General features: G+C 32.3%; 1 protein-coding gene across 1 annotated transcript in view; it reads left to right on the forward strand.

Moving 5' to 3' along the window:
• The window catches only part of LOC111631029 (piggyBac transposable element-derived protein 4-like), a 60,848-nt gene that overhangs the window by 15,485 nt on the left and 34,122 nt on the right, over nucleotides 1-11,241 (forward strand). Inside the window, exon 5 of the mRNA XM_023375220.1 lies at nucleotides 6,015-6,090. Coding sequence (XP_023230988.1) covers nucleotides 6,015-6,090 — 76 coding nt within the window. The remainder of the gene's footprint in view (nucleotides 1-6,014; nucleotides 6,091-11,241) is intronic.

Genomic DNA, 11,241 nt, shown 5'->3' on the forward strand with positions numbered 1-11,241 from the left:
GTACTGGGTTATTTTGCACAACAGGCAAAATAATCTGGTATAAGTGCGCCCCTTATTTCACAAGTTGGATGTTTTTTAAAGAAATTTGAACGGCATAAAGAAAATCTATTTCTCTGCTTATTTAATACATATATTCTGATATAAATATATTCGTGAGTCGGTCCTACCACTGGACTACTCATCATATGGCTAGTAATCAGACATGAGGAATTCTAATATTACTTCAAGTATCAAGAGAATAGAAACTGGACAAATAAAACGGATGACGATATAAGGAAAAGAACAAGGAATAGTTGCAATTGGAAGAAAGATAATATTATTAGGTATGCTACTTAGAAAGTTCGAGGCATTAATGGGAAAGAGGATATCTATTCCAGAATGGTAAAATTGACATAGCTGTCACTTCAGAAACAAAGAAGAAAGAAACTAAAAATTATACACTTATTTATAGTGGAGTAAATAAGAAAACTCATGCCCAAGCAGGTATAATGATTTGGGTACATAAATCTCTTAAGGAAAATATCCTTCATTACACATACTGTACAGAGAGAATCATAGAATGCTGCTTAAAAATTTACAGAGGTAATTTAACCATTATTGGTACAGTACATATGCTCCTGAAGAAGACTGAGAAGAAGAAAATGAAGACTTCTATATAAAGTTGCAAGAAATTCATAATANATTGGTAGTGCTGTCACTAATCGGTTGGGCTATCAACTTTCTTTAAATTAATTAATTATTTAACACAGGAAGTATATGGAGTTTCATCTCTCTCTCTCTCTAATCTGTGGCTGGCCTTTGCCGAATAGCTTGTTCGGCAACAGAATTATGCAGCAACTGGGAAAAATATGGGATTCAAAATTTTGTTCATAAACCAAATTGTTTGAAACACAAGGTGTTCAAAACCCAAAGTTTGACAGTACTGCAATACCATTAATCAAATAATAAATCCAAATTCATTATTAGACTACCTTTTAGCAAGAAAAATTTTTATTTATAGTTACATTTAGTTACTTGCGTTATTTTTTTCAATTTGCTTTAGTTGTTTTGAGTTTTCAGGACTGAATTACATTAAAACTCAACTGTTACCTCAACACTTCCCAGCTGGTATTGTACTGTACATCATTTGAATAATCTCATACTAACATTTGCATTATGAATGAAGTTGTATTCCACTAATTTAGGGTTTAAAATGATTAAAATATTAAATAATATTCCACTCTATTTTGTAAGTAGAGACCCAAGCAAAATTATTATTTTTTATCAGCATCTTAATCAGCAATATATGAAAGACTATTGTCAAACTAGCATTTTTTTTTATTGGTCAGTGTATAGCTGTTGAATTGCAAATGAATTAATTGCAAGGTGCTGATTAAGGGTTTTCCATCTGACATTCTTTTCCATGATCAGGTTAATTGTTTGAGACTTTAATTTTGTAAGTTGTACTAATGATCAATTTTATTGTGGTAATTACTAAACTTAGATTTGTGACATTTGAATTTTATACTAATTATTATTATTGTAATACAATATTTTAGTCAAAAAGGTATACTGGCATTTATAGTTTAATAGTTTTTGCTATTAAACTACATCGGTCCTACCATTGGACTACTCATCGTATGGCTAGTAATCAGACACGAGGAATTTTAATATTACTTATATTATAAATCTCAATGGAATAGAAACTGGATGGATAAAATGGATGATGATATAAGGCAAACAACAAGGATTAATCGCAATTGGAAGAAAGATAACATTATTAGGTATGCTACTTGGAATGTTCGAGGCATTAATGAGAAAGAGGAAGAATTAGACGATCTATTCCAGAATGGAAAAATTGACATAGCTATCACTTCAGAAACAAAGAAGAAACTAAAGGGAACAAAAGAAGCTAAAAATTATACACTTATTTATAGTAGAGTGAATAAGAAAACTCATGCCCAAGCAGGTATAATGATTTGGGTACATAAATCTCTTAAGAAAAATATCCTTCATTACACATACTGTACAGAGAGAATCATAGAAATCCACTTAAAAATTAACAGAGATAATTTAACCATTATTGGTACAGTACATATGCTCCTGAAGAAGGCTGAGAAGAAAAAAGCAAAGACTTCTATATAAAGTTGCAAGAAATTCTTAATAAAGTTAACAAGAACAATTGCAACATAATAGCAGGAGATCTGAATGCAAGAGTGGGAAACACTCCAGTAAATAAAAATATTGGAACCTTCGGAGAGAATGTTTGTAACAGAAATGGTATTAGACTCATTGGTTTTGTTGTTTATAATAATCTTAAAATAATGAATACATTTTATAATCATAAAAATATACATAAATATACTTGGCAACAACAGCAGTCCAAGTCAATCATTCATTATTTTATTGCTAATGAAAAAATATCAAAATGATTCCTAGATGTCAGATCATACAGAGGATATGAAATAGGCTCTGATCACTTCTTAACCCAAGCAAAATTTAGCCACCTTGGTGGGATTCTTAGAAAAGAAACCAAATGTTAGACATGAACCTGAACAAAAATTTAAAGTAAAATTATTATATGATGATAGTATCAAATGGTTATATACTAGAAGAATTGAACAACATATGGAGAGAATTCCAGAAGACAGAGATATAGAAAATGAATGGGAAAATATCAAAAAAATAATATTAAAGGCAGCAGCTGATGAGTCTCTGGACTCATCAGCTGCTATCTTTATTAGTAACAGTCAATTCCTGTGGAAGAAGGAAATTGAAAATATGGGACAATGAAATCAAACAACTAATATTACAGAAAAACACAGCATATAAAAAACTTTTAAGTAGTAAAAAAGCTGAAGATGCAATAGAATACAAATGCTGCAGAGCAATTGCAAGAAGAGAAATAAGGAAAAGAAAACAATAATCATGGACAAAATTTATTTCACAACTAGAATCAGATCTATACAAAATAAGACCAAGTGCCTTCAAAATATTAAAATTTATGCATTAAGAAATTAAAAAATCCATTAAGATTAATTGTGGTGTGACAAACGACTAGTTTCTTAATTATTATCAAACTCTTTGGACAGATCCTACATACGCATATACTAACAAGATTTTTGAAAGCAACAATCAAAATAGGACTGAATTATCAAAGTAATAACTGTTTGAAAGTTTAACCAAAACAAAAAATAGAAAAGCAACAGGAGATGATGGCATAAATGGATAGTTATACAAATATGCTGGTGATAAATTCCACAAGAGATTATTAACATTCTTCAATAATATATATGAACAAGTCTGTATACCGTTTGAATGGAAGAAGAGTATTGTACTACCTATTCACAAAAAAGGAGATAAACAAAAATTAGATAACTACAGAGACATTAGCCTGCTAAATACCTGTTATGAAACCTCTGCTAGAATTCTAAATGAACAATTGAAACAAGAAGGTAAAAAATTTCTTTTGGAATATCAAAATGGATTTTGAAAAGGCAGATCTTGTATAGACTCAGCTTTCTCCATTAAATTATTACTAGAGAAATGAAGAGAATTTAATCTGAATACACATTTAGCTTTCATTGATTATACCAAAGCTTTTGATATGATAAAAAAGACCCAAACTTTTTGACATCCTACAAAACAGAAACATACAAAATATTTTACTTCAAAATATAAGTAATATTTATGAAAATAATATCATACAACTTAAGTTCAACCTCTTTGTAGACTGCATTTCGTAACAAGGATACGCTACTCAAAAATCTTTTAGACTGCAGCCAAATTTATTATCAATTTCAAATGTTTTTGGTCATTTTTAATGACCTTTATCAAGAATAAACGATAAATGAGTTTGGAACGTATTTAAAAAACTTATAATGCGCAATCTCGTGCTATTGGGTTACCATTATATGTGGGCATAAAATAAAATACAACAAATAAAAAATGATAAGATCAAATAAATACATAGATGAAAATAAAATAAAATACTAAAACACAACCATAAAAGCAAAACATTAATGCATGTGTAGCCAGATTGCACACTTAATATGCATGCTTTTCTAAATGTTGTCTCTCTATTTACTGTTACTTTGCTACAGTTCTTTCCTGTTGAAACTTTACATTATGCTTGATCTCCATGCTGCCGATATCTTACTTGCTTCTCTAAAGTTGATTGCTTTTCCTTCTTAGCAGGTTTTGTAAATGTGCCAAGCCTCAGCATACTTGAGGTGTTTTTTTTGTCGTGAATTTTTTGTATCAACTTTGCCTTATCCCATTCCGCTATAACTTCTGGAGGGTCTGCTAGAATGTATGTTGCTAGCGCTGTGACTGGCTGCTCATTTCTTATAACATTGGATGTTCAGCACCACTTTCCTGTAAGCCTAGAAGTTTGACAATGCTGTTTGCAATAGAATAAACTTTTTATCATACAGGCGTTAATTACCAATGACTGTCGTCAGACTGACAAGCGCTTTCGATGCTAATTATTTTCGTCTTCTTCAGGTTGTTAAAATGGTTAAATTTCTTTTTTTGATTACAAATAACTGACTGTTTCAAGCAACGTTTTGGAATGGAAGCAACAGTAGAACATAAAATAATTTTCAAACAAAAACACGCGCAGTTGTAATGCGCATGTGTTATGTGCCTCCAAATTGCGGAGCTAGATATGTTGGTTTAGAGAATTATACAAACTGATCCACAAAGGGGGCAAATCAAGTGTGGGATCCACAAAGGGGTCAAATCAAGTGTGGGAGTGTTACAGGGATTTAGTATGTTGGTAAGGAGGGCCTCTCAAATATATATAATATTTCTGTTATTGCACTGTCTTATTATGGCCACCTCATCTTACAACGGGGTATGTTGGTGTTGTAACACCATTCTAGCAAGCTCAGTTTCATTTTTGCCTTCCCTAATAGAATACTGATGTTCCGTAATACGACACGACAACATTCTAGTTGTCTCGCCAATATAATGAGTGCGATCACCTGACATATTTTCTAATGGGATAGAATAAATCCCCGATCTTTCTAGAATGGAACTAGGATCCCTGTCATTGGACAGCAACCTTCTAAGATTTGGCTGTGGGGAAATTGGCAAAAATAGGGTATGCTGCTTAAAAATATGGCAAATATGAAGAGTGACATGACCACAAAATGGTATTGCGGGAAGGGCTATTGTGGATTCTTTTGGGAGATGCAGTGTAGTAGGAGGAAAAAGCGATCTTTTTACTTTGTTTAAGATGTAGATAAATTTAGCACTATTGTAGCCCGCCTCATTTACCACACAGCGAATGTTATTAAGTTCGGTATCGATAGCAGCTTGACTGGAAGATAAAAGAAAGGCCCCCCTAATTAAAGGTGCGATTGCCGCATTGATGTAATGTTGTGTCTGGTATGCTGTAGCGGGGATTAGGGGAGGTACAGCATTCCTGTGCTGTACCTCCCCTGGCTGAATGTCCAACGTACACATTTTCACATTTAAAACTTCAGCCTCAACCTCGCTACTTTCCACCGTCTCTGGGCTTGTATGACCATCACCCATACCTCATATATGGCAGCTGTCTGGGCCCTCTCTGGTTGGATTTTGTATCTGCCATTAGTCACCTTTAAAAATAAAACATGGCATAAGTTAATGCATACAAGTGTATCAAAAGAAATTGTATATAACATTAATCTTATGCTATATGTGCATTTGAAAATAAGCAGTGAGTTACCATTCATTCTGCCTAACAAAATGAAACGTAGCTCAAATCTCTGTGAAACATGGTAGAATCAACAAGCTTATTAAGTCAGGTGGAAGTTAATCGTGTTTTAAAATAAAATTGAAGTAATTGTATACAAAAATTCTTATGTATTCATAATTTATTATATTAATAATAATAATTTTAGTTATATGGAATCCTAAGAAAATTTTAATCATATTAAAATGATTTCAGGACAGTACAAAAATTTCTCCTTCAACTCGAAATGTATATTTTTGTGATAAATAATAATTTATTCTTTTCAAATAACAATATTCTCTGTTCTTTTTAGGAAAATCATGGGATTGTTCCTCACTCAAATTTCTCTAAACCGGCTTGTAGCAAAGAAAGTAACGAAAATATTAAAGGTATGTACCATTTTAGATGTGATGTATGTAGACTATGCATTGCTAATAAGAGGGTACTCAAATCAGTCTTCTTGAATGTACTGCTTTCGATCAGTTATTTCATTCAGAAATTATGTATTTGAATTTATGTATTTAGAACCTTTATTGTTGGCTACAAAACAGGGTTGTCCAAAGGTCAGTTAACGGTTTAAAAGTAATTTTAGATGCAGTTTACTTCCTAACAAAGTTTACAAAACTTTGTTAGGAAGTAAACTTATTGTTAATGAGGCATTCTAATGTATAGTTACATGTTTTCTGATATAAAATTGAGTTGCTGTCCAAACATGCAAAAGCTTTTGCTTCAGGTAACTAGTTTTGAACTACTGAAGACTTGCATGTGTGCACATTGTATTTCCTATACAGTCAAATCTTTGGGTTTTGGTTGCTAACTTTCTGAACAAATTAGTTTGTGAACAGAATTTTGAATGTGTAATTGCTCTGGTTGCCGAATGAGCTACTCGGTAAGAGCTGGCCACAGATTAGAGAGAGACAGATGGTTAACTCTCTATACCTCCTATGTTAAAGATAGCCAATGGCCTAACAAATCAATGACAGGATTATTCATGTAATGTATTCAAAATCACTATAATCTTAATAGGATGATTTTTCTCACAGACCAAGCTACCAAGTTAGATGACACAAGACTTTACTGTAGTAAACTTTTGAAGCATACTTTTACATCAAATGCATTTTGGGCTAATATAACTTTATAGCCCCTCTCCAGTGCTATTAAAAGCAAAGTTATAATAATAAGTCATGACATTGTTGTGATAAGTTATAATATTTTACTACATAATTTTCATATTTACTTACATGCATGAGAACATAGAAACAATTTGAAACTCTGGTACACATTTTCTAGTACAGTCGACCCCCTATAACACGGGTTCATATAGTTCGGATTCCTATATGATGGCAAAAAAATTGTGACCGTATTCGTACAAATATGCTAAAAAAAACTCGTATAATTCGATAACACGTCATCACCGACTTGTGTCACGACAGGATTGGTCAAATCTGGACCAATAGTGGACAAGCATCCAAACTACTTTCCACCGTTCAGCGCCACACTACAGAGAGTTTAGGCGGGTAAGTTGAGTTTACTATCGTCTGTACAGTATATAAATTAGGTACTTAAATTAAACAAAATTAACAAATTAATTAATAAATTAATAAATATATATTAATAATAATATTAAATAAAATTAATAAATTAAACAAGTTTAATACAATACGGTAGACCCCCCCTATAATGCAAGTTCATATAATGCGGATTTGTATATCGTGGCAAAATAATTGCAACCGTATTTGTATAAAGATGCTAACAGAGACTCGTAAAATGCGGTAAAATGTCATTGCCGACTCGTGTCATGACGGGATTGGTCGAATCTGGACCAATAGTGGATGAGCAGCCGAACTACTTACACGCTACAGAGAGTTTAGGCAGTAACTTGAGTTTACTATTGTCTGTACAGTATGTAAATTAGGTACCGTAAGTCTAATACAGTACTGTAATTTTATACATTTTTTGTGAAAAAACATTTCTTATTCAACGGCCATAAAAATTATTTATATTAATGATGTCTCCAAAGTTCAACGAATTTTTCACAAAAAAATAACTTATCAGAAAATGTACCCGTCGTTTGGTGCACTACACCACGACGAAAACAAGTTTAAGCAATGGCATCATCAAACGGTGCACACTCGGTAAGTAATCCTACAATATTTTGTTTATAGCATAGTTTATACGGATTATTCCCAAAAAAATTGTGTGTGTTTTGGAATGTTGAGTCAAATTAGTCTAGAATTGATTAATTTTATGAAAGAAAACCTTACAAACAGCTGTAGTCTGTAAATTGCACACATGCCGGGCTGTGATTGGCTCATGTATTTAAGGATTCCTACAATGCGAAATTTGTATAAAGTGGAACGTATCTACCATGTTATAGGGGGTCGACTGTACTGTGATTTTATAATTTTTACATTATCTAAAATTTTGTCTTTAGTCATCACGACCTCTGCCATGGAGAAGAATTCTAAGAGAAAATGTATATCCCTTGAAGAAAAAATTAAAATTTTGGATCGGTTAAAATTTGGTGAGAAAATAAAAGTCATTGCTAAAGATTTAAAATTAAAGAAGGCAACAATTCGATCAATAAAAAGAAATGAAAACAAAATAAGGGCTAGAATTTCCTCTGGATCTTTAGCAAGTTTGGATAAAACTGCTCGTATAAAGGACACTTTAATGCCTAAAATGGAAAAGTGTTTGATGTTATGGATGGAAGATTGCTTTTCAAAGAATTTTCCTTTGAATAATAATGTGATAATGCAAAAGGCAACAAAGATTTACCAGCATTTAAAAGAGCTTGAATCCGTTTCTTTTAATGAATCACATCAATATGAATTTAAAGCCAGTAAAGGTTGGTTTAGAAGATTTAGGAATCGATTTTCTTTGTGCAATGTCAAAGATGGGGGACAAAGCGCATCAGCCAACATAGAAGCAGCCAAGAGATTCCAAAAGAATTTTCTCAAAATTGTAGAAGATGGAAATTACACTGCAGATCAGGTATATAACGCCGACGAAACCTCGTTATATTGGAAGAAAATGCCCAGACGCACTTACATCTCAAAAAATATAAAGTCTGATTCAGGATTTAAGGTTTCCAAGGATAGGATCACTTTACTTTTATGTTCAAACGCATCTGGAGATAACGTTACAAAGCCCATGTTAATTCACCGTTCATTAAGTCCACGAGCAATGAAAGGAGTTGACAAATCAGCTCTTCCTGTTTTCTGGAGAGCAAATAGAAATGCGTGTGTATCAGGTGTGTTATTTCGCGATTGGTTTTACAATTGCTTTGTGTCGGAAGTGGAAGATTACTCAAAAAGAAAAAATATCAGTTTCAAGGCTTTGTTACTGATTGATAATGCATCAATACCCACAGAAGATATAAATCATCCGGCTGTTAAATTAATATTTTTACCTCCCGATACGACATCAATCCTACGACCACAAGACCAGGGAATAATTAAATTATTTAAATCATTGTATGTACGGCACACATTTGAACATATTTTTAAAAATATTGATTGTAATTCAAGCACTACCACAGTAATGGACTTGTGGAAAGATTTTTCAATTTTAAATAGCATTGAAATTATTTCGTTATCTCTGAAGAAACTAAAATGTTCNAATGCAAAAGGCAACAAAGATTTACCAGCATTTAAAAGAGCTTGAATCCGTTTCTTTTAATGAATCACATCAATATGAATTTAAAGCCAGTAAAGGTTGGTTTAGAAGATTTAGGAATCGATTTTCCTTGTGCAATGTCAAAGATGGGGGACAAAGCGCATCAGCCAACATAGAAGCAACCAAGAGATTCCAAAAGAATTTTCTCAAAATTGTAGAAGACGGAAATTACACTGCAGATCAGGTATATAACGCCAACGAAACCACATTATATTGGAAGAAAATGCCCAGACACACTTACATCTCAAAAAATATAAAATCTAATTCAGGATTTAAGGTTTCCAAGGATAAGATCACTTTACTTTTATGTTCAAACGCATCTGGAGATAACGTTACAAAGCCCATCTTAATTCACCCTTCATTAAATCCACGAGCAATGAAAGGAGTTGACAAATCAGCTCTTCCTGTTTTCTGGAGAGCAAATAGAAATGCATGTGTATCAGGTGTGTTATTTCGCGATTGGTTTTACAATTGCTTTGTGCCGGAAGTGGAAGATTACTCAAAAAGAAAAAATATCAGTTTCAAGGCTTTGTTACTGATTGATAATGCATCAATACCCACAGAAGATATAAATCATCCGGCTGTTAAATTAATATTTTTACCTCCCGACACGACATCAATCCTACGACCACAAGACCAGGGAATAATTAAATTATTTAAATCATTGTATATACGGCACACATTTGAACATATTTTTAAAAATATTGATTGTAATTCAAGCACTACCACAGTAATGGACTTGTGGAAAGATTTTTCAATTTTAAATAGCATTGAAATTATTTCGTTATCTCTGAAGAAACTAAAATGTTCCAATCTGAATGCCTGTTGGGAAAAATTATGGCCTGAAGTTGTTATTAGAGAAGATTGTTTAACTTCCGTAACAACAGAAGTAAATCGTATAATAAATATTGCCCACACTTTAGGTGGAGAGGGATTCGTGGACATGAACGAGGAAGATGTTATTGAATTAATTAATACTAACCAACAGTTAGATGAAGAAGAACTTATGCAACTGGCAGAGTCGCCAAAATCAAGTGAAGAAAACTCATTACAAATTTTCTGTGAGCCAGAGCAACACTTTAATTTAGAAAAGTTAAATGAAGGATTAGAATTGGCAAAAAATCTAGAAGAACATTTTACGAATAATGATCCATCAACAAAGCGCTCTGAGAAATTTAAGAAAACATTGAAAGAATGTTTAGCTCCATATTTTGAAGTAAAAGAATGTTTAGAAAGTAACAATAATAAATTGTTGAAAACATAAGAAGATACCCTTTCAAATTACGAATATAATAGAGAAGAAAGAAGTGAATCTTTAAGCTATGAAATAGCACAACCAACATTTAAAAGAGGATGTCGTTGGATCCTAATTATGGATAGCTCTGACAGTGAATAAATGTAAAATAAAAAGTGTAACTACTGCTTTTATTTAATGCAAAATGAGTAAGAAAACATTTTTAATTTCAATATTTGTTTGTTTTGAAGAGAAATAAAATATATTTTAACTCTTACATATTGAATATTTATTTTGCATCTTTGTTATGTATTTGTATAAGTGTATGTTTATGCATAAGTAAACTGTATGCGAGCCGCTCATTTGCCAAAACGATAAGTTCATAAAAGGAAAGATAGAAAATATGTATTGATAAATTTTTATATATTTGTTGTGAAAAAAACAATTATTATTCAACGGCCATAAAAATTATATTTTTATTAATGATATCTCCAAAGTTCAGCGAATTTTTCGCAGAAAAATAACATATCGGAAAACACATGCCCACTGTTCGATGCGCCGCTCTACGACGAAAACAAGCTTAAGCAATGGCGTTGTTGAACGGTGCACACTCGGCAAGTAATCTTAC

The sequence above is a fragment of the Centruroides sculpturatus genome, unplaced genomic scaffold, assembly GCF_000671375.1.
Source record: "Centruroides sculpturatus isolate CEXI.00-Female unplaced genomic scaffold, Cexi_2.0 scaffold596, whole genome shotgun sequence".
Classification (NCBI taxonomy): Eukaryota; Metazoa; Arthropoda; class Arachnida; order Scorpiones; family Buthidae; genus Centruroides; species Centruroides sculpturatus.